The sequence below is a fragment of the Rosa chinensis genome, chromosome 4 (assembly GCF_002994745.2).
Source record: "Rosa chinensis cultivar Old Blush chromosome 4, RchiOBHm-V2, whole genome shotgun sequence".
NCBI classification, from domain to species: Eukaryota; Viridiplantae; Streptophyta; class Magnoliopsida; order Rosales; family Rosaceae; genus Rosa; species Rosa chinensis.
Window position 1 is genome coordinate 60,400,002 of NC_037091.1, and position 13,118 is coordinate 60,413,119.

The 13,118-nt window shown below is 38.9% G+C and overlaps 1 protein-coding gene across 2 annotated transcripts; it reads right to left on the reverse strand.

The window, feature by feature from the left end:
- Positions 1-2,233: 2,233 nt before the first annotated feature.
- LOC112196937 (phosphatidylinositol 4-kinase gamma 7) lies at positions 2,234-5,552 on the reverse strand. Of its 2 annotated transcripts, none has more exons than XM_024337419.2 (2): positions 5,264-5,552; positions 2,234-4,761 (listed from the first exon to the last, which is right to left on the reverse strand). In XM_024337419.2, the coding sequence occupies exon 2, from the start codon at positions 4,486-4,488 to the stop codon at positions 2,578-2,580; it is 1,911 nt and encodes a 636-aa protein (XP_024193187.1). In that variant the 5' UTR covers positions 4,489-4,761; positions 5,264-5,552; the 3' UTR covers positions 2,234-2,577. The 2 variants fall into 2 exon arrangements, with proteins under 2 accessions (XP_024193187.1, XP_024193188.1); XM_024337420.2 differs by having other exon boundaries at positions 2,234-4,781.
- Between the last annotated feature and the right edge of the window lie 7,566 nt (positions 5,553-13,118).

A 13,118-nucleotide genomic window follows, 5' to 3' on the forward strand; every position in this document is an offset into this window, starting at 1 on the left:
ATCTGATGGCCTTCAGGTATTATTTCGAAGGGCCTTTTTACAGACCGATCCATGGAAACACCAAACAAATCTCCAACATGAAACCGCAAGCAATAAGAGCAGGCCCATAACAAGTACTTTAATCATACTGTAAATTTGAGCATCATGGTATCAAATAATTAAAACAGTAAAAATACCAGTGTTAGGGTACAGTATATATCAATAAAGTCTTTTGTACATCAATGGTAAATTAGACTATTCACTGTTGTGTGATAGTTCAACCCTCTTTAATCTATCAGAACAAAGAATTTGTTTATATTACATTTTAGTTGATCTATCACCGTTGTATTCTACACATTAGTATACCGAAGAAGATGCTGTAATAAAGTAATGAAGAGAGTAACTAGACAAGTCTCAATCTCACATTTTGTCTGTCTCCATTTCCACTGCTAATGCATCCATCATTTTTTCGTGCATCTTAAACCATTCTGAGAAAGTGAACCCAGAAGAAGCGAACCCTCGATCTACTGCACGAGGGACCTACAAGTGGCAATATACAATACAGAGCAGCAAGTCATCTTCAAGATTAGGCTGCCACGTTCATTGCAGTCTCCGTCCACAATTAATTATCATACTACAGCTAATTAATTATTCCATAAATTCACTCATCGTCATGTGGATTGTGATCAAATTAAGCAAACAGCGATTCTCCATCAGCTAGTAAAATGGGAAAGGCATTGACCGCCCACAAAGATTGTTAGCTGAACACCCCCACCAAAGCTCGGTGCCTATCCGCTTTGTAGATAGTCCAAAACGAACTTTGTTAAGAGTTAAGCTTAAACCCTAAACCCCTCCACCACCACAAATGGCATATAATTAAGGTAAATCCTAACCACTGTAAGTGGCTTAGTGGTTCTTGCTTAGTTGGGTGTGCTCCCCAACCTATGTTCGAACCTCGAAGCTGTCAAAGTGGCCAAGCTCTGTGCTGCAATGTACAGTTGGAGCATTTCACATGCGCCGAAGGGGTTTTATCTTGGACCTATGAAACTTTTGGGTTCCCATTGACAAAGTCAAAAAAAAAAAAAAGAGGTAAACCCTTCATTGCCTTTGCACCCATCTCCAAGCAAACTTTTATCAAGTGCCATTTGGAGAAGTTTCAAAATATAATTAACTCATTTCGGAACAACTCAATCACGTACAGTTAAATACATAATCAAATCTTGTTGACACAAAATCGTTTCTCCAAACTGATATTGTGTGTAAACTTGATATATATTGTTGAGGGCAAAGAACAACAAGATCTCTATCAATGTAGGTGTACGTTAACAAAATTCCTGAAAGAAAACAGCAGGTAAAACAAGTTGAAAGGGCCAATGCCTGAAATTATTCAGAGATTGAACGTGGGACCTTTCTCCATGTGATGTTCCTTGGTTGGTTGATATGATCATTATCGGTTTTGCTTTCCATGTCAGCATCGACAAAATTTCTATGCCGTCCTTCATTTGTATGCTTCATTTCAACAACCGTGACATAAACAAGAGTCGTGTCTTTTTCGATTGGAATTAATATAATAAACTATGAGCATGATATATATAAATCCCTAATAATTGAGACACCCCCAGAAATATAGATTTCGATTTTGATCTGTGGATGGCAGCCTGATGTTTTTGAATAGAAAGAAACGGACATCATGAGAAACACAGCACACCCTGTGCTATCATCATCGACATAACTCGTCAAAGACCGAAAAGGACAAGGAAGAGGAAAGGAAAAGGAAGAGACGGCTACAAGAACAAACATTTGGACCCAAGCTGAAAAAGAGCGGATTCAAATTTGCTCACTACTAATACTTTGGTGGTGATACCACCACTCAATACAAAACTGACACGTGTTATAAAATATAATTATAGTTTATCATGATATTTTATTAAAAAAAAATTATTTTAAGTATTCAATTAATTCTATATGACGTAACAAATTTTAATAAAGTGGTCACAAAATAAAAATGGTGAGCAAATTTAAATCCAAAAATAGCAATCCTCTCACATTTCCCATTTTTCTGACTTAAGACTCTCATCGGAAGAAGAGCATAGAACTTGATACCTCAAATATAGTGAAGAGATGTCAATTTCGAGTTTAGAAGTATCAGCAGTATTTGATTGCGAGTACTATCCTGTTGGTTTTGGAGCAAATGAAGCAAAACACGAGGTTAACACATAAAACAAGAACTTCGCAAAATGAAGATGGAAAAAGGTAACTCAGAAGAGTGCAAGGAAACAGAGTTCACTATATACATAAACCTTCTTTTCTAGATTTCATTCTACAGATTATTTATCAAACACGTCCACAAAGGAGTGAAAGAGACAACGAAAAAATCAAAAGAGAACCAAAAACAAGAAAGAAAATCAAGTGATGCCAAGAATATTTACAGCAACTCCTCCTACAGTCACTCGTCAACTAAAGCACCCTTTCTCCAGGAAGAAGAAAACCACAAGCCGAATCTAACTGAAGTACCAATCCTCCACTCCCACAAACGGCACTAATCTTCTTGTCCATCATTAGTCACCCCTATCATAGCCGCACAGTGATGCCTCAATCTCAAAACTGGCAAGAGGTACCAAGCCTCTGTCTCTGCCTCTGACCTAGAGTAACAGACTTTCGGTTTGCAAATGCTGGGTCAAGAAGATCTTGAAACTTCTCTAGAAACGAGGTCCAATCATCCTCATTCATGTCAGCCAGCTTCACAAAGCTCAAGCTTGCAGGAAGTTGCTCATTCGCACTCCTGTGTCCAGATGATGTATTCGCCATGTATCCATTTTCTGTTTTTGCTCCCACGTATTTCAGGAGGTTCTTCTCACCCAAACTTGTAGTCTTCAGCGACATAGAAAGCTTTGCTACTGATGGGATATGTTCAGAAGGTGGCAGACTTGCTAACACCTCTTGTTCTTCTCCTTCACTTTCCTCTTCCTCCTCAATGCTTTCTTCCAGTTTAGAGAGAGGAGAGCGACCATGTCCACTCCCATTTCCAAATGGAAAAGCTGTCCTGGTCACATAATCCTCTGCTGCAGATTTGAAGTCTGATTCCGCGTCCTCACAATCTATATCAAATAGGAACTCCTCAGCTCCCACATCAGCCTTGGGAGACGGCACCTCCCTTTCTGCTACCATCCTCCTTGCTTCCATGCAAATCACCTCAAGTTCACTAGGCTCCTCCTCGCCACTACGAAATTCCCTAGTCATCATCTCACCTATTTCAGCAAGACAGAGACCATAAGCAGCAGACTCCTTCAGAAAAATGGTGCAGAGAACCAAAACCCTGAGACAAGCCTCTCGTATCATGGGAAGCTCCCTTCGCAGCATCTCACATTCCTCATCCGGATCAAGCTTTTTTATGTAATCAAGCTCATCATCTGAGAATGGAATAGAAGCCTGAGGCCAATGTATCCACTCAAAGTACGGGTCCTCCAAACATTCTGGCAAGCAAAGGCCATGGTCAATCGGAATGAGGTCCACTTGACCAAACCTCCCAACACCATCAAGTTTCCTAACTAAGAGGTTCCCCGCATGCCTGTCTGTGTTTAAAATCCTAATGTCTAAAATCCCTATGCGATGCACAGCTGCTACTGGAAAGCTGGATGTCCCATGATCACTGGCATCAAAATCATGTTGTATGTATTGTTGGCAAGATGCAATCTTGCTAACCAGACTCTTCTTTTGCAGCTTGTTCCCATTCACCCCATCATTTATGTTGAAGATTGAGTGAGTGATCTTCACCAAGGCAGTGGGAGGCACATTTGCAGAGTGATCTTTGTCGAGCAGATAAGCTGCAACTTCTCTGAAACCAGTTTCCCCAACCCGCACTGAACGCTTCAAACCTGGTTGGCCCAGAGCTTTACCAACAAAACCTTTTGGGTTATTCGGGGCAAAAGGTTCTTCATCAGTTGGCTTCACTATTGCAACACTTTCGCCTCTACTATTCCTAAAATAGTATGCACCTCCAAGCCCACTATGCACAGGAATTGGATCAACCCCCATCTTGATGGCCTTCTTAATGTCCTTGACCACCTGCTTTGTTCGAGCAAACTGATCTGAGTTCCCTAATATCACTATAGGACCACTCCAATCTCTCTGCTGCATATCCCTCCCAGTAGGTGATAAACATGGAGTTGATGAGCTTCTGTGCATAAGGTTACGTGTAAGAAGAAGAGGGGAATCATTTCGAACTGCACTGAGATCGTTCTTCAACACCATATCTCCAAATGTCAACGAGCTCTCTTCAGTTGGAACATTGAGAGCAAGCTGCAATCTCCTCTTCACAGTATGGGCATTGTCACCGCGATCTAATTCCATCCCGAGGACACATCCGGTTTCAGTTTGCACATAAACTCTTCTCCGACCAGCAGGCTGCTTCCCTTCCACCCTCTTGCTCCCATACTCACCAGTAAGCGGGCTGTTAAATAATGCCACTGCCATTTGGGTCTGTACGGGGCTATCCAGCTTACGAGACATTAACCAAAGAGGAGTGGTAGATCAGATGGCCAGCAAAAGAGGTGGCAGTAGAAGAGAGCTTCCCCCCCTCCCCAAAAGGTGCCAGACTCCAACGCGACCGCAAATGGAAGTAGAAAAATCAGTTCCAAAACGATCATTAATTGATAAAGAGAAGGACTTTGAACCCACACCGAGTTTCTCAGATCGCAGAAACCATGACAAATTGAAAGATCAGCTATTCATCAATGCCATGGAGTGAGGAGCCACTGCGAAGCTACTCAAAAACTAAAGAATCTGCAACAGAGCGTAACAGTCTGAGATTACATTATTTACTATATCCAACAAATGTTGAATCCAAGTTAATCGGCGCGGAATTAACACAATAACAAACAACTGGTTAATCACTAAATTGTTGATTTAATGCTTAGCATGCATGGCAAATGTAGAAATTACAAGGGGGGTTAATGTACTGTTCAGTTTCTCAGGACACAAAAATTAATCCATAATTTCAATCATTCTCATCAAAAATTCAACAGCTTTATTACAAAACCCCCCTCAATAACTAATCACTCAGCAAACGTATCAAACTCTAAATTCGATTCACTCAAACTGAAACTATTTCGAAAGCTTCTCCGATCCCCAAACTCAGAAACACTGCAAACCTACAACACATTTCAATCCGATCTAAACCTAAGAGACGAAAACTCAGAAAAAGAAGATGATAAAAATGGAAAAATCAATGCGAAATTGAACGTTGCTGAGCTAGGGAAAAGCCCAATCAGATGCAGAGACTCACCGGAATGTGAGATCTGAAACCGAAACGCTGCCGTTTTGATGAGGCGGACACCGGCCGTTGTATAATAAGCCTCGAACAAAGCAGTTAAGCCCCCTTGGAAATTTGAGAACGGAAATCAAAGGCTTAACGGACCGAGTCCGATAGGCTAGGCCTAGGGTTTCAAAAGAGAGAGCGAGAGAGCGAGAGAGTGAGTGAGTCGTCCGAGTTGACTCGCAAAACCCCTCTTTGAATTTTTATGCTTCGTCTTCTTCTTCTTCTTCTTCTTTCTTGCTCTCTGAGTCTGAGTCTGTGTCCTGTTGTTTGGGTACGATTTTAACCCCAGCGCGTAACGCTGGTTGGGTTAGGAAAGCTAACCATGGTTAGGATGTGACCACCCTCTTTTCTCTCTCCCGAGATTCGAAGCCTCTAGAACACGCGATCTGGGCCGCTGGATCCGAGACTCATGGGGAAGCGCGGGCCGTCCGATGCGATCGGGGCTCGGGGAGCAATGAGTAGAGGTGACGTGGAGATAAGAGACTGGGTTTGACGTGGAATTTCTCACCGTTAAACAGGTAGTCGCAGCCATTCACATCTTTAGTAATTTCTTTTTTGGGTTTTTTTTGCGTTTTTCTACGATTGACGAATATCTCGAGCCCACCACATAAGTGGAATGACTAAAGTGCCCCTGAGAGTGAAATTGGCTTGAAGTGACATAGAGAATCGGCGCACTTGGCTGATTTTCTGGGGAATTTGTTTTTTTTTTTTTTCCAGAATTTTTGTACTGGGATAAATGATTAAGGTTCAGAAGCAGGTGATTATGACAGCTCCTTTTAGCTACTGCCAAAATTGTAGGATTTTTGGAGAAGTTTGTTGAAAAATTCTTACATACGGCCGCCCGCCGTGCGGCTGCTCAATCACAATCCACCAAAAAATTCTTTCATTCTGAAACTGACCCTACTTTTTAAAAGTGAAATACCTAAAATACTCGAGTCTGATTGGTCGGCCCGTACCACGTGTTCTTTGCGTCTGCCGCACGCAAGACTTTCTCAAGTTTGTTTTACTTTTTTTTGAGTTGAAAAAATCATCCTTGTATGTTTCACTGTAGATTTTTTTTTTTTAAGAATCATTGTAGAAAATTTTGAGAACTTATTAAAGAGAAAATATGACTCAAGGTTATAAATGTCATTATAGATTTATAGTGTTTGGAATTGTTGTACATGTCGATATCGTGTTTGAAATGATATCTGTTATCATTTTTTTTTTTAGGAGGAAAAGGACATTACAAGCAGAAACCTCTAGAACAACCTAAACTAAACTTGTCAAAATTGAAAGCAGAAAGCGCAGAAAAATGGAGCTTGTTGGACCAGGTGACCGGCGTACTTGAGGAGTGGCCAAGACCAGCAATTTTATCGGCTACGAAATTAGCTTCACGAGGGACAAACTTGAAGGAGATTTCTTCAAAATGGCTTGCAAGGGAAACAATGTCTCTGATAAGGGTTCGGAGATGCCAAGGAACCGAGCACTTTTTGTTGATGGCATCGATAATCAATCTGGAGTCACCCTCCACTTCAAGCTTTTTTGGAATTTAGAGTAAGGGCATGATATCTGTTATCATTGTTATTGCTAATGCATGTTAGTTTTGGAGAAGTATATCTTACCATTAGAAGTCTATAACAAAATTAGTTGGCTTTGTTATAAGCTTCAGTAATAAAATTTGCTGCAAATGTTTATTCATGCATAGAAATGGAGGAGTAATTATATATCCAACTAAATTAAGGAAAAAAACTTCTTTTTGGGGCATTGAGGCCCCGTTTGGGATTGATTCGCTTTAAAAAAAATCAGTTTTTGTTTAAAATTTTAGATTTTATTGTGTTTGGTAAATAAATAAATAAACCGTTTTAATTGAGAAATATATATTATTGGCAGCAGAGGTTGCTTTTAGAAGCTGTTTTCAATTAAAACACATTCTAATTCTCTCATGTGATATGGAACACATTTTTGAAGATGACTTTGATGAATATTAATTAAGTGGTATCCTCTTGAAGTATGTTCAAGCACATACGCCCCTCTCCCGAAATTAATTAATTTTGATGAAGAATTAATAAATAAGTAAAAAGAAAATTGTTAATTGTTGCCATTTTAAAATAAACTCAAAAAGTAAGTAAATAAATAAGGTGTTTTTTTTTTTTTGTTGGAATAGAATATTTTATTACCAGAGGTTAATCCTCAAAGGTAAATATACAACGGATATAAGTATGGTAGAAGATCATTGTGGTTCATCTACACAAACATGAAGTCGGGAATCACAAGCGCATTCCTACAAATGTTGTGGTGCGCTGCCCAAACAATAATGTAAAAAAATACATATACCCGAATATATTGGAGAAGTGGAAAAGCGTCCTCACTTCTCCTAAAAAATCTAAAAAGTTGAATTAAGATACCAAACAAATTTGGATTTATCCAAAAGAGTTTGGAACTTGCATGAATAACCGTCAAAAGCAGAGTGCAACTAATTGTCTTCAAGTAGAACTGCCTCTAATTTGAAATGCAACCATGGACAGGTAATCGATCTTATCCCAAAAGACTCGTAACAATCTAACTGCTTTGGCTTCCGCAACCCTCAAGGTACTCCAAGCACAGAACCAACCAAAACAACATGAAAATAAACACAAAGAATAATTAGAATCAATGGAACAAGAAAAAACTAAATCATATAGTAACCATAAAAAATATGAATGAGAATTCAATATCAAGAACCACAATTTGATCATGTATCAATAAATAATAGAGCTTATAGCACTCCTAAACGTGGAACAAAGGCCATGCTACGCCAGCCACATCTACAAAATCTGATGAAATTCATGAACTAGTCGTACCTAACAGCAGAGAACATATGCCTAACGGCAAAGAAAAGAGATACCCCAAAAACACAATTTGATCCCTTCAAACGAAAAGGTTGAGATATTGAAATTAAAGCATCATATACCAGAAAAACTATGCAAGAAACTAAAGAAATAAAGAAGATGATAATCCCAAATGGTGGTACAGAACACCACAAAGAGTGCCACGACACTAATAGAATCCAAGACACTGCCAAAACAGATCCAGGGATTCAAGAGGTTGATCACAACTCACAATCCACAACAAAAAGAACAAAACTTGATAAACAGGTACCAAGTTGAACGACAAGAATTACCTGCTATGACATTCCAAAGAAACCGCAAATTCCAAATGACAAAATCAATGAGAAAATATTGCTCACCTGATCGTTCAATTTCAGAGACGATAAACCACCAATTTGGACAAAAGGGCAACAAACAGTTTGAAAGACTGTACGTTCTTCAGTTGCTTAATTCGATATTTGCCAAACTTGGTTGAGAACTAAATCCAAATGGCTCCAAAGCAAAATCACAAAGAATATTAGCCAATCTGCAATTTGGTTGTCAGATTTCTTAGTCGAATAAAAGCAGATTTTTACAACTGATGGTGAAGGATTGGATCATTGAAAATCTGCCATGGGCTTGATGAGAGCGAAAACAAGGGATTCAATGGAAAGCCATGAATGAATCCTCAAAATTTTCCTTTTCTATGAAGAACTCGATGAGAATCTGGCAACAAAGAAATAACGTGTTCTTTAAAACTAGTTAGTTATTTATAAGGGATTTTTGTCTATTTACCCTATTTTTAGAGATTTTTTTTCCCACTTACCCCATTATGTTTTTTTAATTCCCCCTTACCCAAAACTAGGGGTGGGCATTTTGTACCGAAAATGACGTTACCGACCCGAACCGCACCGAACTGTATAAAAGCGGTTTGGTTGCGGTTTCGGATCATAAACCGCCCTATTTAAACCGACCCACACCGAATTTATTTTAATTACATTTTATTTATTTATTATTTCTCTATTGATGGAAATGTTGGTTTTCAATATATAAGAAATCCATTTTTGATTTGGTTTTCAGTTTGTAATAAGTTGCTATGTTTGCTTGATCATTGATATATATATATATATATATATATATATATATCTGTGTGTGTGCAATAAGTTGCTATGGTCTTTCCGCAAGTTACTTGATATTTAGGTGACATTTGCCGATTTGTGTGGACTCTAAATGCATTTAAAATTTATTTATGGCTTATTGAAATTGTTAGGTAAAAATAAGCCTGATTTTTGCCATCTCTTTCTAGTTGAAATTAATAAATCGCTCCAAACCGAAACCGACCCGCACCGCACCGAAATAATCGGTTAAGCCCTTTTGTAATGCGGTTCCAGTTTGATATATAGGTCAACCGAAAAAAGCGGTTTGGTTGCTGTTTGGGCCTCAAACCGCACCATGCCCACCCCTACCCAAAACACTCTAAGGAAGTCTTTCCTAATACCCCATAGAGTTTTTTTTTTAATACAATTTTACCCTCATCCATGTGTTACTTTAGAGAGAGAGAGAGAGAGAGACCATATGAGACTTCGCCAGAACCCCATCACCGGTCTTCGGATTCCGGTCAACTTTCGCCACCCACCGGACTTTTCTGAAAACCTCGCCGAAGGTAACCAAAGAGGTCGTCGGAGATTTCATAGGTCGCCAGAAAGGTTTATTGCTCCCAATAGTCTACTGCCCACCAATAAACGTCTATTGCCTCCCAATAGAGGGGCAATAAATCTCTATTGCCCCCCAATAGAACTTTCTGTAGTCTGAATATGAACTAACCTTCCTAAAATTAAACAAATAAAATTTTGATTAAAGAAAAAAATGAAGAAATTATATCAATTTAAAAACGTCTATTGCCCGATTTGCCCCCCAAGTAATATACATTTAACTTCTTTCTATTGGCCCCAATTGACATTCAAAACATTCTTTTTTCTTTTTTCTTTCCTTCTGCCCCTTATTTTACTTAAAAAAAAAAAAAACTGATTTGGGCACTCAGAAAAATGATTTGGGCACCCACATCAAGACCGGACGCGTTTCTCGCCTACCAGGTGTTGGACTCCGGTGAGGTAGGCCGACCAGAGCTGCTTTGTCGTCTTCAGAGTGGATGCTGCTTCTCCGATCGGCGCCGCAGAAGGGGAAAAAAAAAAAAAAAAAAAAAAAAAGCCCAGATCGCCAAAATCGACCAGAAGCCCAGTCGCCGAAATCGACCGTGCTTGTCGCCGTATGATCTCAACAGAGTCCTCGATCTGCGGTGTCGTCTGGCCTCTGTGGCGTCGTCTCTGGTATCTGCGGCGTCGTTCGGCCTCTGTGGCGCGCGGCAACGAGCACGTTGCGGGGAGAGAGAGAGAGAGATATGATGGCATGAAGTAGTTTACTAATTAATCTGAGGGTAAAATTGTCATTTAGCTGTTAAATGGGTTAGTGAGAATAAAAATTACTACTGGGGTAAGTGGGATAATTTTAGCTCAATTTGGTGCTTTGGGTCAAGGATCCTAGTTATATAAACCAGTATTATAGAAGATATTATAGATTTGAAGCGTAATCTAACTTAGGATACGTGGGCGGCCGCGGGGATTAACTAACTTTAGTTATAGACTTGTAGTGTTGGTGAAAGACCTCCCCTGTATATATCTTATAAATTGCATGAAATGGTTGTCTCTTATGGATGATATAGTAGCTAGTGACACTCACTTCAGAAATTGAGCGTCTTTACTCGCAAGTTGACATAGAATCATGCAAAAGACTGAAATCAATTAATATACACAACACCAGCTCTTGTAAAGCTTGGCATTCCCTATTATAAAAAAGAAGTAAAGAGTGATCTTCACACAAAAAATTGTCATTAGTTGGGTGTGAAACTACATGTATTAATTTTTAAGTTAATTACACCCAAAAGGGCTTAAAGGGGTATCCATTTGCATATGATGCTTGCTAATTAAAAATCGTATCTAGTGCGAAATAACATAACATAACATATAAATGAAATCTAAAGCATTTCAAGATAATATTGTTATTAGCATATATTTTTCTTCACTGGTTGATCACTAAACTAAAATCATTCGTCAATTATCACAGTTGGATGGTTCAACACTATACTAAGCGAAATACACAAAACAAGAAGTCAATAACTAAACCAATGAAGATCGAGAATGATGTGAGATTAACTAAACAATTAATAATTCAATTTCTATCTACATCAATATCTTACCATTTGGTTAATAGGATAACCACGCACACATATAGTCAGATATCATTGTTGGATAAAATTAAAAAATAATAAGATTGAAAATTTTTCCCGTGTTAGTTCCCTTTGGGATCAAGGAAGGTGAAATATTAGAACAAGACAAATCGACGTCAAAAACATAAGACACTTCACCCATAACCATATCTAAGACTAATAGGTAGCTGCTTAGTTAGACATTGTTTAGAATAATTAAGCGCACGGATTAACTAATATAATTCTACAAGTAGGGCCGCCCATATCTTAACATGATATCATTCCTTGGAGGTGAGGGCGGTCGCAGCTTAATTTCGATCGAGCTACCAACCTGTAGAGACTGCAATTGCTGAGTCACACATTAAACCTAGCTCCGCCTGCGACTGCAACTTGTTCAATGCTTTAAAGCCTACGTTAGAATTTATATTCCTATCCCCCTCCATCATCTTCATCATTTACGCAGACAATTGAATCTCCCCAAATGGGTGCCATTCTGCACGTGATGGTGATTGGTGACCATGAACCTAATTACTTTATCCTACCTGTCGATATTATCCTCAGTTAGCTGCTACCATTTCTTCTTTACTAATTTCAGCTACAAGTTTTTCTTTTTGATATATTAAGTGGTGATATTTGTCCCCCATCGTGCAGACGACTTCCTACGATTCAGTGCATGCTTCTACAGCTATTAATACTGTATCTAGGTCTGTTTTCTTTTTTTTTTGGCAACACTGTATCTAGGTCTTTGATACTCTTAATTTAAAAGTATAATCTGTTGTGTATACAGTAAAACATGATTTCGGAATGCACTTTTTGAGCTTGTGTAATTGTTGCACGCACTGGTCGATCGACCCTTGCATTTCAACAAAAATCCTCAGGTCCGCAACTTGCTGACGCACTTGAGGTGAGGATAAAGAAAAAGAAAATGTAGATTATTCAATCTCTATTATGCGGGGTACCAGCTCCATGCTGCTGAAATCCCGATATACCATTGTTCATATAATGTAGTTGTGGGCGCGAAGAATCGGAGATTTGGTTAGACAGGTTCCTACTATCTTTCAAAAACCAAAAAAAGATTTAATATTATAATATATATTTTGTTGTGCCACATTCATTGGAGCTAAATAAGATTGAGGGGACAACCTAAAGAAATTAAAATTGAAAACCCATAACAGAGCCATGACTCAGAGCCACACCGGTTGGGCAGCAAGACCCGGTACACTGCATAGTGCATACTCTATTAGTCTATTTGCTTCTTTATGTAAACGAATATGTCAGAAATTCAGAGCAGACAAATATATCCAGTCAATAGATAAAGCCACGTCACCACGATGCAGAGATTCCTAGGGTTTATAAAACCCTGAAGAAACAAATCAACTGGCTCCGTCTGACTGGTCAAGTAGTTTCATGGTATGCGAGGGTCTGTAGTCTTTCCGGTGGGCGCTTGGGCGGTGGACGGCGCACATGGATTTTGGCTTTATGGGTCAGAGACGATGTACGACTAAGATTTTAAATATCTGCGATATTTCTGATATCTCCCCCAAAGTTTTAAATTTCTGCGATATTTTCGATATATCCCCCGATATCTCATTTTTTCTACGAATCGATATATCTATGGGGTAAATATCTTATCTTTTACCGTTTCTGTGAAATTTCTCATTTGCGATATATCTCCGATAAAATGAAGAAATATCTGTAAAATTTGAGGTAAAAATAAAAAAAACTCGGTAAT